This window comes from Rhipicephalus microplus, chromosome 8 (genome assembly GCF_043290135.1).
Source record: "Rhipicephalus microplus isolate Deutch F79 chromosome 8, USDA_Rmic, whole genome shotgun sequence".
Classification (NCBI taxonomy): Eukaryota; Metazoa; Arthropoda; class Arachnida; order Ixodida; family Ixodidae; genus Rhipicephalus; species Rhipicephalus microplus.
The window spans coordinates 35,245,611-35,264,497 of NC_134707.1; the positions used below are offsets into that span (position 1 = coordinate 35,245,611).

The 18,887-nt window shown below is 42.3% G+C and overlaps 1 protein-coding gene across 1 annotated transcript; it reads left to right on the top strand.

The window, feature by feature from the left end:
* The first annotated feature begins 578 nt into the window (after positions 1-578).
* Positions 579-18,140, top strand: LOC142768936 (proclotting enzyme-like). Its single transcript, XM_075871529.1, has 10 exons — positions 579-790; positions 1,647-1,744; positions 3,617-3,713; positions 7,920-7,987; positions 10,576-10,649; positions 12,399-12,496; positions 13,595-13,736; positions 14,553-14,667; positions 15,758-15,897; positions 17,861-18,140. Exons 4-10 carry the CDS (start codon positions 7,948-7,950, stop codon positions 18,056-18,058), a joined length of 807 nt encoding a protein of 268 aa, XP_075727644.1. The 5' UTR covers positions 579-790; positions 1,647-1,744; positions 3,617-3,713; positions 7,920-7,947; the 3' UTR covers positions 18,059-18,140.
* The last annotated feature ends 747 nt before the right edge of the window (positions 18,141-18,887 follow it).

An 18,887-nucleotide genomic window follows, 5' to 3' on the forward strand; every position in this document is an offset into this window, starting at 1 on the left:
CTCACCTGATGAAATACCACTCGACTCTAGGCCTACACAAAGAACGCTGAAGCTGCCAGTACGGGAAAGCCTGAAGCTAAAAAAATTAGGGTGAATGCAGCATTTGCATCAATAGTCATTATTATTCATCTTTTCGGGCAGTCTTCTAACTGCATACTGTGCCGCAACACGTGCCAACTTCTGCCCCTCAAAAAGAACGGAATCCTGGCAATAATTACGCGTGCCGTACGGCTGGCATCATAAGCAGCCCAATATTCGACAGGCTCCGCTGTACTGTAGGCGCAAATAGCCCATTCAGCGCTTGGGAAAGTTGATCGAAATTTGAGGCGCCTTGCACTGCCTCTCTTGATTAATGTGTGAGGTTTAACGTCCCAAAACCACCATATCATTATGAGAGGCGCCGTAGTGGAGGGTTCCGAAAATTTCGACCACCCGGGGTTGCACTGCCTCTCTTAGCGACGTGCTTACGGCGTGTTGACGCAACGCTCACACTGTCGCGTGGATGCCGTCGCTCGTATACCACTTTTGATAAGAGCGTATCATGTCTCGGTTACGGCATGGCTCCGAAAACCGGCTGTTGCTTTTTTCACCCACGGCGTCTAATTCTTAAGTTGATTCACCAAAAGTGTGAGCACTTTCGTTGCTTGAGTCTCGCACTCGGCTGTGTTTGGCGGCTTCGTATCTTGCAGCGTGTTCAGCTTCACGAATGCGGGAGACAGTGTGGACTAGACCACCCAGTGTGCACAATTGCCATGCGCTTCCCATCACGCTTGCTTCGTTGCCTGACACGGTAAGTTCCAAAACTGACACGTAAACGTCGCTTTTCATCAGTGTCGTTAAGTAACCGAGAAGCCAGCTTCCTCGAAGGAATTCAATTGAGGTTGCCGTTTCCATGTGTCACATTGTCTTTCATGTTTCCAATTCTGATTCAGGCACGTGTAAGTTTCCGCCAAAAATTTATTTTTGTCCGATAATACTCAGTGCTGTCATACCTTGTTTCACCCAAAAGTGTTTAAGCATAAGTGCCGTGTGCTATAATAACTGGGTGTTTGTGTGTTGGTGGGTAGTCTTTCTTTTTGTTTAAATTTCTGTTTCAGGAAAGTGTAAATCCACGTCTATGTTGGTAATGAAATTCAGCACGGTCTTTGTTATATTATGTAAAGGTGTGTAAGCTTGTCTGCCGTGTATACTAACACATTAGAAGGGTTTTTTTATTATTCTTGGAAATGATTCCATGTTCGTAGACCTTTTCTGTGTCGCTATAGGGATTTGGGTTATATAGGAAGTGCTTTTTCTGAAACAAAATTAATCGAGAGTGTAGCAAATGTCATGCTATGTTTTCCTCTGGGTCCCCGTAGAATTTGCGCTACTACACTATATGTTAAAATAATATCTCACCAACTAGCCCAGCTCTCAACCCTACTGATCTGCATGGCTTATTCACGTCAGCCGCATAGTGCAACCTCATGTTAGTCCTCATGTTAGTCCTATACCGCATGTTAGTCAACTGTCAAACCTCTAATAATCTTAATTTGACAGTCAGGTTATTGTTTGATCTCCATTGTTTCGTGAAATAATTACCCGTAGATTTAAAATGACTTCTACTTTGACATATTTGGGAGACAACGACATTTCCTTCTTCAAAGCAGGTGCACACAAGCCTGCTCCAATGGCTTCGCGGTTCGAACAGATGTCGTGTACCGGATGACCTGTGGACATGCCTCCAGAGAACATGACCTTGTTCGTGAGTGGGACTATTTTTTTATTTAGTCAGGGAGGGCATTGGCTACCGCGATTCGTTTATCTGGACGGGGCCCGACTATACGTTTTACACATCCATATTGCGCATTTAAGACGTGAGCTTGAAATCACCTAAAGTTCGATCGGCATTCGTTGGTCTAGGTTCTTTTTTTTTTTCGAAGCTTGGAAAGCCGAATGTTGTGACCGACATTTAAATGTTAATGATGGTAATAATTGATAAATTCTGCGGAGTTTAGAGTGATGTCAATTGCACTTAATTCATTCATGTCCACTTTACATTTCTAAAAACCTGATCTGTTCATATACAGGTGTAGTGGCGGTGCACACACATTTGTACTACCTGCGTGAAATGAAACACGGACAGCCGCAAGCCTTCGTGATGGCATAGCGCGCGCCGTCCACTTATCGCCACGAACAGGCATGCATGTATGCGCAGAGCTGCCAAAAAGGGTGCGCACGCCTGTCAATCGAGATAACTGGGCGGCACGCGCTATGCTATCGTGAAGGCTTGCCGCTGTTCGGGTTTCACTTGACGCTGACAGTGCGGCAATGATAGCATTTGGATATCCGAACACACACTTTGTAACCGCACGTTGTTATGGGCGCATATGGCACTCGATAAGGACGCTGCAAACCATTAAGGTTCTTAAAAAGGTTATTAGAAACTGTAGGTATGTAGGTAAACGTGTGAAAGACTCGGTTATTTTTCAGTTCGGACAAAAAGCAGTCAAACGCTTTGAATAACTGAACCACTCACTTTACAATGATAATGTCTGTTATACTGCGTAATCCTAGGATGCACCCAAACAAGCTGGGGAAATGTGAGCACATTTAGTCGTACACTTAGTTTAAAATCAATAATTTTATAAGTACGGGGTTAGCCACAAAATTTGATAATACCAAGCGAACTTGCAAGTGATGGCGTAACCAGCCGCTCGTTTTGAAAACGTCTGTGTTTCAGTCAACGACTGTTTCGTGGTCAGCTAAGCGTACGATGGATCTATTTCAGCATGCCTCAGCTTGGCTTCAAGAAGTGAACAATGTGCAGGTACTCAAGCCTATTGGGGCACATTGGCTCAAGTTCATGAAGCACATGACGACGCACGTGTCATGGCTAAATGGTGGTCTCTGACCACGGCCGGGCTTGATAGTTGACAAATTCGAAAGCCAATTTCAAAATGGAACGTTATTTTGCACTCAGTTTTTTATGCAGGGAAAGTGGACCCTCTACTTCTATTTTTTGCTGAGAAACCAAATTGGTGGGTGAGCGTATTATCATTCTTTATGATATTTCAAAATAGTCTTAGTTCTGAACTCAGCATCGCTTTTCAACACAAAAAACACAGAGTTGCCACAAAACACTGCGGTATTTTAAATAATTTGAGTCGCTGAAGAGTGCCGTCCTACTTGTTTTAGGAGCAAAGCTTCCGCCGTACAAAAAACATCCCTCTGCTGCATCATTTCCCTCTTTGTGTAGCACCCGCGGAATTCCGCTTTTGTCTACTTTTTACGACTGGAGATAGTTTTGCCACGCGCTATTTGAAAAGCATTCGCTTGCGTTTGCTACACTATAGCGTCCACAATGGCCAGATGTTGTTCATTTTATGCTTTCACGAAGTAAGCCTTAACAAACAAATGTGCGAACAGATACGCTCTAGTCACATAAATGGCCGCAAGTCTGTGTACGCGAAATTCAGTATTCGGCTGCCCTTAAAAAGAGCTCGGCGTGTGGGGGAGAAGACGGATGCAAGGGGAAATCGTAGGCTTGAGGAGGAGCACCACGGGTGTGAGCGTAGGTTAGTGTTGTCACGTTGCTTACACAGTGACTCATTTTCCCCACTGTTTTGCTGCACAGCTCGAAAACACAAGAGTTTGTACAGGACACAGCGATCACAACTCTTTCCGTTAAACAATGCTACCCACGGTGCTTACAAGATGCAGCTAATGAGCAGGTATGTACTCTAGTTCTCCATCTTACAATACTTGCCGAGTGTACAGCCATGGCCGGTGGTACAGCAGAATAAATTAAACTATATGAATCTTAAGTGAGAAATGTGCAAAGTAGGTTTTATACAAGTATTGATTAAGTTTATTTGTATAGCTACCACTAAAGATATCTTAAACTTTCACAAATTTGTTTGAGGAATTAAATAAACACCACATGGTACTGGTATTACTCGTTACCATGAACGCCGATGGACATGACGTGCAAATCTTTGACACTCAGACTGACACCAGAATGCACTAATTACTTGATCTAATGCAAGATAGTTTTTAAAAGTGTTATAGTGTACCAATGACGAGCTATGCCAACGCCGAACTGTAGCTGTTTGAGGGACTTAAACGCTTCTCAAAAAAAGATATGGAATCTGATTGATCAGATCTCTTAAAACAGAACGTTTAAGCGCAGACAAAAGCCAGAGGGAGAGGATGGAAGTACAAGCGATCTTGATTTTTGTGGTTCGTTGGTGTTCGTCTCAGAGCAAAAGTAAAAAGGAAACACAAGAGCCACGCATGGTAACGTAATTTTATTCACGTGGTATAAACGTAACTTTTTCACTCCCGCTACATCCTGGTTGACATGAACCTTGTGTGAGGAGAGATTTGAATCAAAAATTTCTTAATGCAAAACGTGTGTCTATCGCAAATGAAAGCGAAAAGAAAGAAAAACTGCCTGCATAAGCTTACGATGGGATGTCTGTCCTGAAGATCAAAAGCTGCCACTCATGCAAATGAAAACTAGGCCACCAAGTGTCTCCAATTAATTCATATGCAATTACCATCATGGCCTTCTGAGTGGCATGTCAGTCTAGTTACCCTTGAACATGATTAAGGGCAATGTAAGACAGGCCCCCTATTCACTTCCCCGTCCCCCAAGAATAAACTTCCTGTGGTGCTACGGCCAGTTCAAAGTGGCGCTGCGCACACCTTCGGCTAGACTCCGCCTACCTTGTGTGACTTAATTTTGTGGGAGTCTTTTCGGGGCACGCACCTGTGCGCGCGCTGTATACACGGTCGTCCACTTTTCGTGTGAACACAGATATCCGGGACAGCACTCCGTGGAGCTCCAGCGAATCTGGCGCAGACGCGCATAAGAACGAAGCCTGCATGAACACAGGGGCGCACCGTTGTTTATTTTATTTATTAGAAAATGCCTGCAGCGCCTGAGGGCACTATTTCAGGGAGGGGGGGGGGAGTACACAGAGCGTAACATACGTTTACATAAAAGAACTATTCAAAAACAAGACGAACACACAAAGCAGATCTTCACAATATTGCAGCTATGACAGTAGCAATATGTCCCTGAAAGATGCTTTAGTGCGGCAGTCTGCAATCTCCTGGGTAAGCCGATTTCACTGGGAGATTGTGAGCGGAAAAAAGGAGTAATCGTAAATGTATGTTCTGGAAAAATTTTATCCTATTTCAGAGTATGGTCAGTTATCTTATATAAAAAATGTGGAGGTGAAAGGTAAGATTCTCTATCTATTTTGATCACCCCAATATATATTTTGAATATCATTTCTAATCTCAAGTTTTTTCTACGGGATACTAACAAATCCCACGCTAACCTATCCTTAAGCGCAGTGACATGGACACTGAAGTAATTGTTGCTAGTCGCAAAACGAGCTGCGCGGTTTTGTACGATCTCGAGCATATTAGACAGTTTTTGTTTGTGGGTCCCACACCACGCAGACGTACTCTAAGTAAGATAGGTCGGACATTGGAAAAGTAGAGTAGTTCTCTGATTTTAAGAGGAGCTAACCGGAGGTACCGTTTAACAAAGTTTAACATTCTACAAGATTTCCCTGCGACACATTCAACGTGCTTAGTTCAGCTAAGATTCGATGAAAAGTAAACACCAAAATATTTATACTTAGTTGATCGCGTTAGCTGGATGGCATCTAATGCATAATTAAAAACGTATGGCACACGTTAACGAGTGAAGGAGACGCACTGCCACTTCCTTGGGTTCAGACCCGTACACCACTTATCACGCCAGCACATAATACTGTCTAAATCCCGTTGAATGTACTGATGGTAACAGGTGGATGTAATACAATGGTAAACCACACAATGATCGCAATAGGCTGGAAAGGTGGGCTAGTTGAGCGCTCATACTGTGTGCCTCCTCTTTGCTTCGTGTCTGTGTTACTCCCGCGCTCCCAGTTCACTGAACAATCACACAATAATCTGCATACAGACGTACTTTGCATGACACATTCTGAGCAATGTCATTGAGGTACATACACTAGGAACAGCAAAGGTCTCAACACATATCCCCGTGGAGCTTCCAAAGTAACAGCAACATATTAATCGGTCGTGCATGATAACGCTGTTAATCCTGAGATTAGGGACCGTGATTGTATAGTGGCCTACGTTATGATAGTCCCCTTTTCTTGTGCGCATGGTCGGCCAAGGAAGATATATCTTTTTAATAAAAAAATTAATGCTTCATTATTGAATGAGCTTGCCACTTTTCTGTAGAAATTCAATCATTTAGCTCAGTCCGAAGATTGAAACGCCCTGTGCGATAAATTTTGCTTCACACTAAAGCAGATAGTAGATGTTCCAAGTAAACATTTTATTGCCAAACAACGCCTTGGGTTACTCCTGAAGTCAAGCGAATGAACAATCAAGAGACATCGTTTTTTGAATGCTTATTGAAAGCAACGCAATCCTGGTGTAATCATGGTGCTAAATGCTCTTGGAAAAGATATAAAAGCAAAAAACATGATCAGAAAGGAAAAATATTTCCTAGCATTGGGCCCAAAGCTACAAAACAACGCGGAAAAATGTGCAAGTGTTTAAAATCAATCAGCAAAGAATCAATAGGCATCTCGAGCATAAATGATGACGATGTACTTTTAATTGATAACACCCATAAAGCTTCTGCTTTCAAATGCTATTTTCAGGCTTCTTTTACGCACCCATATCACAGTGATGTACTGTGTATTCCTGACAATGTCTTTGAACCTATGCCGGAGCTGGTAATACCAAATGGTGGTATACTTAAGTTGCATGACAAAATAAATGCGTCTCCTGCAAACGGCCCTGTCTGTGTACCGTCTTACGTGTCTTGCTCTGATGTAATTGCCCACCACCGTGTTTTAATCTTTAAGAAATCATTCCGTATTTCTTCTTTACCAAGTGAATGGATAGTCGCGAATGTGGATCTGATACATGAGGGTGGCCCAAAAATATTGTCTCCAACTACAGGCCAATTGCCCTAACGAGCATGTGCAGCAAAACAATGGAGCACATAGTCTACAGCGTCGTAATGAAACATATAGAAAGTAAGAATTCTTTTTTACCGAATCTCAGCATCAATTTCGGTCTGGTCTTTTTTGTTCAACACAGCTCGTCGAATTCAGTCACGATCTTTTTTTGCTCATTTGACCTTTAAGCGCAGATGGACTGCATATTCTTGGACTTTCTGAAAGCGTTTGATTCTGAGTCCCATGTTCTGCTGCTGCATAAACTCCCATTCCTCAGTGTTACTCCTGCATTGCTTGATTGAATCAGGTGTTATCTACAAGACCGTATGCAACGTGTCGAAAGTAATGGTTCTTAATCTGAATATGTTGCTGCTACTTCGGGAGTTCTACGGGTATCTGTGTTGGGCCATTTACTGTTCCTAGTGTACACCAACGATATCGCTCAGTGTCATGTCTATTGTCAGTTTCTGTACTGAATCGAAGCAAAAGTAGCGCGCCACACCATCGTAGCAGACCATGCGGAGCACCTCCCACGAGCTCCTGTTCATCTCGTCCCTACGCTTCGGTGCATGGCCACGCTACAAGCGCTGGCACTCCACAAAGCATTGCCATTGTCGGTTTGCACAGGGTGACTACACCTACTGATCTCACCGCCGCCATATTGGTTCAGACAGTGAAGCTATCGCATTGCGTGACGCCACCGTATTTCGTCACCACGCTCTACGAAGGAACGCTGGCACTGAGGCGACCATGGTGACCTGTGTACAGCCTAACAGCCAGAGGCCCACACGTGCCTATCCCCCCTTTGTGTACTATAAAGTAACTATTATAAGTATTTTTTTCTTATACACTACAACAGGCTTACTGCAGTATTGTAACGTCGTGAAATCATATTCTTGTTTTTTTATGTATCTGCGTTGTAAACATTTCTGTGCCTTGCAGGTAACTGTAGGAACTCCAACAAGGCTTCATGGTCATGTACTTCACGCTGCACCGAGGCAATTTCTACGGTGCGTACAAACGCTTGTTCACCTTCCGAGCACTCCTGTTGATTGTTCTCCTGGGAGCCCTGGCGTACCTTATTTCTTCCATCGCCAGTCGTGCTTCACAAGTGAAGACTTATGAGCCACTCGTCTCCACATCTACGGAGTCCTCGGCTGAACATGGCAGAATCACGCGTGTTAGAACAATTTATATTTACGATACTTTCTGATGATAACATGGTTTCTCGGAACTAACAATAAAATTATTCTCAGCTTCTGTAAATATTAGTGCATTCTCTTCTGCCAATAAGACAATGTGCATCCTAAGCAAGAGTAAAATTAAATATGTGATTATCTCTTTGAAAAGACAGGGTGACATATTGTGAAAGCTGCCTTAATTTTCTAACAAGTCTATTCAAAATTTGCCGAATTGTGCGCATGATGGGACAAGGCACCCACCATCTTGGTAAAGATGGGCACACGATGTGTGCATGGTGGGAGTATTGGACGGGTGATAGATGGACGGTGGTTGATGGACATACACTTGGTGTACACTGGGGGACGCGCCGATGACCAGTAGATAATGATCGAGGGTGGATGCCCGAGTCAAGGTCGAGTTATAAACTGCACTTTAACACGTAATTATAGACTTCACTTTATTATCTTGCCTTACAAAAATGAACGCCAACGTCATTAGGAAAAATAAATGGAAATACACAAGAATGCACATTAAGGCCTCACGTGTTAAGTGCGCGCTGTCTCGGAGGCTACGATGCTCCGATAATTAGCTGGCGGCGTGGCATTGCGTTCTTGTACTTGGGTTTCGTGCACATGCGTGACTGCCACGTTTTCCGCGACAGCACTGGTATAGCGTGCGTTCGTATCAAACGTCACTGGAAGAAAATCGGTTCGCACCAACCATACTTCATTACATTGCAGGCTAATGGGCCTTGTCTTGGACCGCAGAAAAATTCTTACCATACCGAAATTTGTATGAGCCGCAAGTGTATCACCAAGGTTTTACTGTATTTTCTTAGTTTAAGGTGACTTGTTGGTTTGTTATTCCCTTTGTATAAGTACGTGCTATGTTTATGTCATGCTTTACTTCAAGGCATTAGGTGCGGTTTCTAAGGAACATTCAAGTGACGTGGCGCTTACTACCACAGCTTATTTTGATTCGGCACTTGCCCAGGCCGGAAAAGAGCAGCTATTAGAAAGAGCTACGATAGTTGTTCTGCATTTAGACAATTTGGCCGCGAAAACCGACGTTATAGAGTCTCATTAAACGCACTCAGCGGCACGACCACAGGTGTCTTTATTTTTATAGCAGCTTTTATAACTCGGCCTAACAATGCCGTGGCAGCTGTGATGTGATATAAACAGTTTTATTTAGCGCCGCAGCAATACCTTTTCGCCTGCATCTATTTTTCGGACTTGGCAAGAGTATTCGGAGAGATGTTCACACCAATGACTGCTGAGTAGACAGCTGCTAGACATGAAGAAATACGGGGCTTCGCATTATCTTGCGAATGCTCATTTATATTGGCCAATGATGCTCTACTTTGTGGTGTCATTCCACTCATCGAAGGTGAGTGAGATTGACTGTACTGACATTCCGAATTGTTCTCAATCATTAATGAGGTATTCAGTGATACCTTGAATTCTAGCCACAAGTAGTGGAGCGTGCATCTTCTTCGTGGAGTAATAGACACACGCATCGGCTTTCAGTTTCCTAATGGTGAACTCTCAATAAATTCAGATGGTGAGTTACAGATCATACCATATTTCTCCTAATTTTAACGATGGTTTTGCAATGCACAGGAATTTGACTTTGCATTTGTTTTTGTTTGTTTTTTTTCTTTTCGTGGTATCTTGCATTTTCATGCTTCTCGTAATACTATTTCAACCGTTCGGCAGTGCAACTAAAATGTGTGTTATCCTAGCTGTAAATTTGTAACTAACCTTATTCGCTGCAGTACTTCAATATGGAGGATGTAGCACGCAATGTCTAAACTGCTCCATTATTAAGAAATTGTGTGTTTTGTGCTTGAAGTTCAGAATAGCGGAAATTGTATTGTCACAATAATAACGTCGAAATCACAACAAAAACACGTGATAGTCCACAAACACACGATAGTCTGAAGGTTGCGGGATCGAATCCCAGCTGTGGCGACTGCATTTTCGATGGAGGCGAAAAAGCTGTCCGCCTGTGTGCTCAGATTTAGAAACACCTTAAAAAACCCCAGGTGGTCAAAGTTTCCGGAGCCCTCCATTGCAGCGTCTCTCATGATGATATGGTAGTTTTGGGATGTTAAACCCCACATATTAATGAATCAATCAAGCAGCATCGAGTTCAAAGTTACAAATGATACGAAAAACAAATTGAGCACTGAGTGCGGGACTTCGCAAATTCAGTTATTTAGTTAGTGGACCAAATATATCATTGTAAAATTTATCAATATTGTAGAAAACATTCCTTCATATTTATACTGTTGGTCTTTTTTAGCAGATGTCACCTGTGGTCTCCTACTCTGGTGTCGCAGTATGCGAAGTTCAACTAATTTACTTTGGCCGTTCTTTTTCCCACTTTCATTGTTCTTTTGGCTAATCAATAGAGTGCGGTAAAGCTGGCCCGACAGCAAGGATTGTGAATGGCCTTCTCGCTGCACGAAGTCAGCTACCATGGATGGTAAGTTTTGTTTTAATGAGAACTATTTAGATAACATTCACGTTTTGCGTCCGGTAAAAATCCTGGAAAAGAAAGACAATCACATTAAAGGTAATCACAGGCAACAGAAAGTGGACTAATCCCAACTCTATACAAAATCGTGTTCTTGATCTCCTTTTAGGTGTGGCGCATATACGACTTTCAGGCGTAATTCTTTATCTTACTTTACAAGCCACTGCATGAAAAATTCGCTCAAAATTTCTTGTAAATTTGCAGCGGATACCACGTTTCTTCGAAGAATGACGAAGGATAGAATTAGAGAATCCTCCAGAGTGGGTATGTGCTATATTTTCGAGAAAAACAAACAAACAGGATGCTGGCCTACTACACAAGATTTTGATTATTTAAGGCGTAATGGGTGCCCAGCAAAACTACTTATTGCAGTTACCGAACAAGTGTTTTTAAGTTATTCTAAAAGGACGCTCTTACAGCTTTCCCTGTGACTGTGTTGCGTGTTCTGCGCAAGCCTGGTGGTTTTTTCCTTGACGAAGGTCCATCCTGGGCATAATATTCCAGCAAAGAATTTTTGTGTAATACATTATCTGCCTAAGTGTAAGTATTGGAGAAGGGATAATGCCAACTGGAAGCAATATTTTTTTTATTTTGTTCCTCTGTAGCCACATTTGAGGTGAAAGGGCCATGCCGTCCTTCACATAAGGGGTGAAAAGGAGAGAGAGTGCGGTTTTGATGTTGGGCCGGAGGTCGGCTAATACTGCACTGCGGGTCGTAGGTTACCAACCCCTGGTACAAACCACCGTAATTCTCTAGAAAAATCGAAGACGTAAATGAAGTACTCATTTTTGCAGTTCGTAGATAGAAGTTTTGTGTTCTTAGGCTAACAAAGTGGTCTATTGAGAGTGCTGCTACCTGTAAGCATTTGCGGCAAGGTAAACGCCAAAGGCATTCATGTTTAATTTTTTTGCAGGGTTGAAACCATGCTTGTATTATTTGCACTTTGTGAAATGCTATCGGACATTTAGGCGATGGTTGGTTCAAGGAAAGACGGCGCAGAAAAGCAAATGCGCACGCGCGCGTGCACACACACACACGCACACGGACACACACACTCACGCGCACACACACACCCTCACGCACGCACGCACACACCCTCACGCACGCACGCACAGACCCTCACGCATGCACGCACACACATACACATGCACGCACACATACACATGCACGCACACACACGCACACACACACGCACACACACACACTCACGCACACACACGCACGCATGCACGCACTCATGCACGCACGCAAGCACGCACGCACACACACACATTCACGCACGCACACACACGCACACACGCACGCACACACACGCACATGCACATGCACAGACACACATGCGCACGATTACACGCACACACACAAAGCACAAAATCTAAAAAGACACCACTTCCCCGTGCATTGTTGTATCTTAACATTGTCTCCTGTGTTTTCAGGCTCAGTATTTCGTCACGTTGTGGCGATATTAATCTTTTTGCGCACATCAATGTCTTTCAGTGAGCACTACTAATTTATTTAGCATTGTCTGTGAGCTGTGTTAGTGGAAAATAAACCTCGCTTTACGTCGCAGTGTAGTCCTATTTTCATTGGTATAACCTAGGACGTAGGGGGCTGGCAAGTCGACTGGCACTGAAATCAATTTTTGATAATCCACGTGTGCGGACCCGATAACTTTTTTAAGTATATCTATTTTCACAGGTGTTTTTGGTAATAAAGACCAATGGAAACTACACGACCTGTTCCGGTACTATTCTAACGCAAAGGAACATCCTCACAGCTGCCCATTGTATCAAGCAGTGAGTGGAGCTTATCTAATTTGTCTAATGTCTTCTCTACAAACATAATAATAATAATAATAATAATAATAATAATAATAATAATAATAATAATAATAATAATATTGTTAAGATTAGGAACATTAACAATGTCTCAAATTCTACGTCTCAAACCCGCGATACTAATAGGAGTGATGCCGCAGTGCAGGGCTCCGGAAATTTCGAACATCTGGTGTTCTTGAACATACCCTAACATCGTATATGAATAATCATGTTTTCAAAAAAAATAGATGTCAAGTGAAACACTGTGTGAGAGAAATATCGCAAGTGCTTCATTCTAACCTTCCCTGCCTCTGTTTGACTCACCCGTTTTTATTTTTGTGGAACGAGAACCTTTAGAAAACATCACAGTCAGTGTATATTACACGCCTGTTTGCTGCGCTACGTCCTTCCCGTCTGGTTGCTTTTGAAATTATACATGATGCTTCTCTCATTATAGACTCTACAAAGGCCTCAGTAGACAACTTATTCAGGAAAACAGCCGAATCAGCCGTTATACTGTAGATATATGTTAACCTTGTCTCATCAAAACGTTTTATTTGCCTAGTTCATTCTTCACTTCTTGAAATAAAGTTTGTAGCGCCAAACACAATAGTAGCAATGTACATGGAACGACGCTATTCTCTCCTATACCTTTATGTTTCTGAGTAGTTATGCCCCACGAATTTAAGTAGTCCTAATGAGATATTCTGTATATTACAATGTGTCTAACAAAAGGAACGAGCCCCTAAACGTACACTTCTTTCTTTCAAAAAGTCTTGTCATTCACCTCTCAGAACCTGGCGATTGCGTTGATAACGAGGGCTACTCGTCACTATTACCGCTGCCAAATCTTAGCTATTGCTACAATATGCGGACCCCTACCCACGTTATCGCGCATACACTTTCTTTTTATTCGCAACTCGTGCAGTTGCACTCAAACTCGTACTTGCTTCTCGCTTATTCTAAGTATACTCTGCATATTATCTTTTTTAATGTCCAATCATCCTGAGGAGGCTAACATTACCGTCATAGAAGAGAAAACACAATTTAATGGCTGTGTTACCATTCTACACACAGTAATGACACGTATCCCACGCGAATACTGGCATACTACAACAGTACGGAAAAATTGGACGGTGAGTTCTGGAGAGTGGACCGAATGAAAGTGCACCCAGACTTCAACGAAATCACCTTTGTGAACGACATCGCCCTGCTAAGGGTAAGACAGCTATTTTGAAAGGTGATAGCCATTCGTGACCAGCTGTCATGACCATAGGGGCATCATGGTGTACTATTTCTTACTTTGAATTTCATCTTTGTAGAGCTGTCATAACCATAGGGACATTATGATATAGTATCTTTTACTTTGAATTTCATCTATGTAGAGCCATTGGAACAAAATACTTATCGCGACCTGATTGCAAGCCGCTGTCTCTAGCATTGAGAGGGCTGATAACAACCCGTAATATGTCTTGTACTGCAACAGATGTATAGCCTGACGTTAATGCAAATGACATGCGTATGCATTGTTCAGATTCATATGACTTTAGCTGCAGCGCTAAAAATCGAGCAAGAAATCGGCTGCACAACCTTGCGTAGTAGAACATCTTTAAAACAGCAGCATGCAATTATTAAGCATACAATGTGCCCTTATTCCTCCTTGGCCCATAGAAAAGGGGGTGCTTCTGCAATGCGGAACACCAATGCGTTGTTAGTCTTCTTTTAGGACAACACGCCTTGACGAATCTTTATGAATAGATTTTGCTTTTACATGTGCGCGCGTCACTGTCAGTGTTATTCCTGTGTTCATATGGTCGTTGTGTATACCATAGTCAGCATCCGACACCTGGAGAAGCTAGCCACGTGATGTACTTAAGCGAACGTCTCCAAGTTAATCATTATAAAAATTGTATCACTCTGCTGCAATATAGCAAGTGGTATTCATTTATACCAATTTATGATCAAATTTAAGATAAAATTGAAGTTAATTCAGGCGTTGCTGTTCTTTGTATATATTTGGTATCACGCAATTCAGGTGGAACGATCCTTCACGTTCACGACAAGAACACGTCCTATCTGCATCTCCCTGGAGCCCGTCGACATTTTTCACAAGCATGTGCGGGTGGCTGGCTGGGGTCTTCTCAAGCAATGTAAATACCTTTATAAGCACTAACTCTATATGAAAAGACCATCAAATTCGTTACACAGGATAGAGAGAACACGCTTAAGGATTCGTGAATCTAACCAAATCACTGCATGTTTCGCCAGCAATATTAAAAACTAAAGTCGCAGCCGTTCAGTGTAACAGTATCATACTGCTACTGATACTTCTACACATATCGCCGTCTCTTTTACTCTCGCTTCATCATCAGTCAGTAAGCACGGTTAGAAAAGATCTTTTTGAAGAGAGGCGGGAACTTGTCTGGTTCTACTCGTCTACCTGGTATACCGAAAGTATTTCATTCAATATTGCAGGCACACAACTATGAACAGTCGTAGTTTTTTACTGTGCTCACAGTGTAATTGAAACTGCCACTTGCCGCTAACAGTGCAATGCAGTTCTTCTGAAAACTACAATGTCATCAGTATCATAAATCTACCTGTAAAACTGAGGAGTTATGTAATAAAGGGCTCGTCCTGTCTGTACCTATTATCACGAGGAGGCTGTAAAGTAGCAGAGGCAAGCCTCGTTGGTTGCACAAACCAGTCATCATTAGTATCCGTACCCCTTTTACGCTCTTGCTCTCCTACACATTTGGAGGTGCGAAAGAGTGATAGGACGGCTGGAGTTTCACGCCCCAAAACTACAATATTATTATAAGAGACACTGTGGTGAAGTGCTTCAGAAATTTATACAATCTAGTGTTCTTTAAGGTGCACTTGAATATACATCCATTGACGTCTATAGCGATTCTTCATTATTTGGGTGTGGTCGCAATGGCCGGGATTCAATGTTGCGACCTTCGGGTCAGCTATTGAGCGCCAAAATTAGAAGACGATTGTGATAGAAAGGGAGGGGGGTAGGCAAGGCACAAATAAACACCTTGTTAAACTTCCCAGTTACTGATCTGATGAACACATGTCTTCTTGTCGATATGTTGACTCAACAGACATTTTCTTTTCAAGTTCTCTCCGCACCACTCTACAAAGTCCTAGTGGAATCTTTTTCACGGCACTTGCTTTTTACTAGTTAACTTCCGCAAGGAGAGCCTTGTTCATATATTTGTACGTGCATTGCAGTTGGACCCTCACAGAAGCTTCTTTACTATACTAGTTTGCGTGTCCTGTCGGACGAGGTGTGCTTGAAAAAGTTTGCCAGCAACGGCTACAACACGACTCTGCAATTCTGCGCGCACGAGAACACAACGGATGCCTGCGAGGTAAGGAGCTACCTGGGTCATTAACCCTATTTTTTTATTCCGATTCACCAGAATATAAATGCGGTTCTTGGTGGTATTATGTGAAACTGTTCGTACATTTATCCGTTGATTCAATTATTTAGGCTATAGTAATGAAGGTAGGCTTTTGTATATATGGTAAGAGATTTGCTAGATTCATCTACAGCATCGATGCAATATACCGTTATCAAATGGGTGCGTGCAAATATCAAGTGAATAAATGACACGGTTCCCCTTACAAAAAATAACACGGTGCAGCTACAAAAAATACCCGTGATACGGTTCAGTTACAAAAAAAATACACAGTAATGATCACGCGCTTCCCTTTTCAACAGCGATTTTCCGTTGGACGGTAATATGTCCGAAATATTCATTGATTTATTAATTGACTGATTGATTGATTGATTGATATGTGAAAATAAACGTCACAGAACAACCATGTATGATAGACGCCGTAGTGAAGGGCTCCGGAAGTTTTTATGGCTTAAATATTTTGTCGACAGTAAGTAAATCACCTCGAGATTGCGTCAAATAAAAAGGAAATTCGCCGGCAAAAATTTTCTTCTCTCAGTCATATATTTCATGTACGTTGTAAACATTAACATTAAAAATACATTCAAACATGTGCGCGCTTTTGAACTTCGTGAACTGCTACATTCAATGTACACGTTCACCTAAAACACGAGTTTTGAAATAGCGATTTCAATTGATTGCGGTATCTTTAAGCGCCAGTATATTTCGAAAGTTCTTTCTCAAATTCAAAGCTGAATATGGTTTTTCATCGTTCAAATCGCGACCGCATCAATATGACATGCCACATACTGCCACCGAAACATGCGGCACATCTTAGTGTGGCACGACATTCGCCAAACATATGAGATCGAAAGAAAAATAATTTTGATGTGTATAGGCAAAATTTAGATGTATACCGGTATTAACAGTAATTCCCATAAAATATCAGTAAATATAGGTACCCAAAAAGTAAATAAAGAAAACGAGGCCTGTTTTCTCGCACACCGGACACTGCAATTGACACAAGCAACAGCTAGCGTACCTTATTGTTCTCTTTTAAAATGCAGCTGTCATGCTTTATTGCCACGGTTTACCTCCCAAAACCAAAATATCTTTATGAAGGACGTTTTACTGCAAGACTTCGGATTAGTTTAAACGACCGGCTTTTCTTTAATGTGACCTACATTTAGGCACACGAATGCTCTTAGCAATTTCACGTTCATCAAATTGTGGTCACCTCATCCGTGCGCCTTAAGCGGCTGTCCGTGTGCTCTAGGGCTCACCACAGCTGCTTCCATGACCCGACTAATGCATTCATTAGTAATGAGGATAGCGATGTGCCGAGTTTCCCGCGGAAATGATACGCCTTAAATCCTGCGTCCAGGGCTATCAAGTTGTTAAGGTATACATATGGACTAACCTATCTTTTTTTTTTTCAACTTGCATGGAAACCAAGAGTATTGTTTAACCTCGCGCAAATATATCGTAAGTTCACTTATTTTCCATTCCTGTATTTTGATCCCTTAACGCCTTTTTTTTTAATACCATAGTACGTGGGATAGCAAACTGGACGCGCTTTTTCCTGGCATTCATATACCTCTTCCTCCTGGTTCTCCTCCTTAGCTATAGATTCCAGCACTTGGGCTTGATAACGTCTGGTTCGCGTTTTCAGCAACGCGTTTTTTTTATGAATATGTGAATGCGCTCAAACATCCTCAATAAAACAACAATGCATCATCATGGAGTGTTCATTAGTGACTATGAATAATTATGGTGGCGTTTCATATGAAGCGCGTTAGCGGCTTAGCACTATTCCTGAACTACCATTACAGTTATTTGGACGTGCTCAGGCAAACAAAAAATAATAAAAACGTTCCACTTGCTTGATATCTCTAATCAATCTATTTCGCCGCTTCCTGTTGCGGCATCGAAGGGCGACTCGGGAGGACCGGCCATAGCACGAGCCGACAACCGCCGCTTTCTTCAAGTGGGCATCGTCTCCTACGGCGCAGGCTGCGCGGACGAGGAAGTACCGGGCGTCTACACCCGACTCGACGCCCTGGTGCCGTGGATACTCGACAACATACTGTACGGCACCTGGCTCATCTTGTATCCACGCGGTGAAGACTAGTGATTACTATCTGGTTCATTTGTATCAGACCATTATATATAACTATGAAACAGGATTAAAACATTATGCTTGACATGTCGAATTAGTGCTTGTTTCCTGCACTACAAATCTAAGGCACGTATTTGCAAAGCGACGTAATCATTACCTCTCGTTTTGATTACCGTTTCGGCGCGCTTAAACCGAGTTGAATGAGTAAAACAGTAGGCAGGATAAAGTTTAACTACGGTTTGTTTATGAATACTCGCCTCATATTTGTTTCTTAAGTACGCAAGAGGCACCAATCGATAAGGAACACAAAACGTAGGAATGAGGTTTGTTAGTAAGTACAGGCTTGTTAGAGTTAATTGTCCACGTACCTTTATCATTGTTGTCATTCAAATGCGTGTGTCACTTGATCTATTAACATGTATAAGCTTTTTAGTCGAACCACGTGCAACCACGTTCATGAAAACGATCTTCAGTTAAGCGCCGTCTAGAACGTAGGAAAAACTTCAAGTACACTGGTTCGTCTTAACAACTTTTTTCTCCGGTGTTGTCACTAAACAAACAAACGTCAAAATGACCGTACAAATGTAAGTAAATGCCGACGACTTGAATTAACTAACAAAAAGCTTCAATTTTCCTATGTTCTCATATCAGCGATACGAGGAAAAATTGCATGCGTTCCTTTCAAAAAACACCGATCCTAATCATTTATTTAGTTTGCATTCTCGCTTGCTACACTGCCTAAGCTAAAGGCCTCGTCCCTTGACACACAGCACTCCGCATACCTGAATATTCACGAGAACTACGCTGCGAACCTTTTTTTTCTGTTATCTATATTTATAGT

Excerpts from the sequence above, each read along its gene's own strand:
- LOC142768936 (XM_075871529.1), top strand. The coding sequence starts at position 7,948 with ATGGTCATGTACTTCACGCTGCACCGAGGCAATTTCTACG. Across the intron at positions 13,737-14,552 it reads ACGACATCGCCCTGCTAAGG|GTGGAACGATCCTTCACGTT; the intron begins GTAAGACAGCTA and ends CACGCAATTCAG. Across the intron at positions 14,668-15,757 it reads CTGGGGTCTTCTCAAGCAAT|TTGGACCCTCACAGAAGCTT; the intron begins GTAAATACCTTT and ends CGTGCATTGCAG.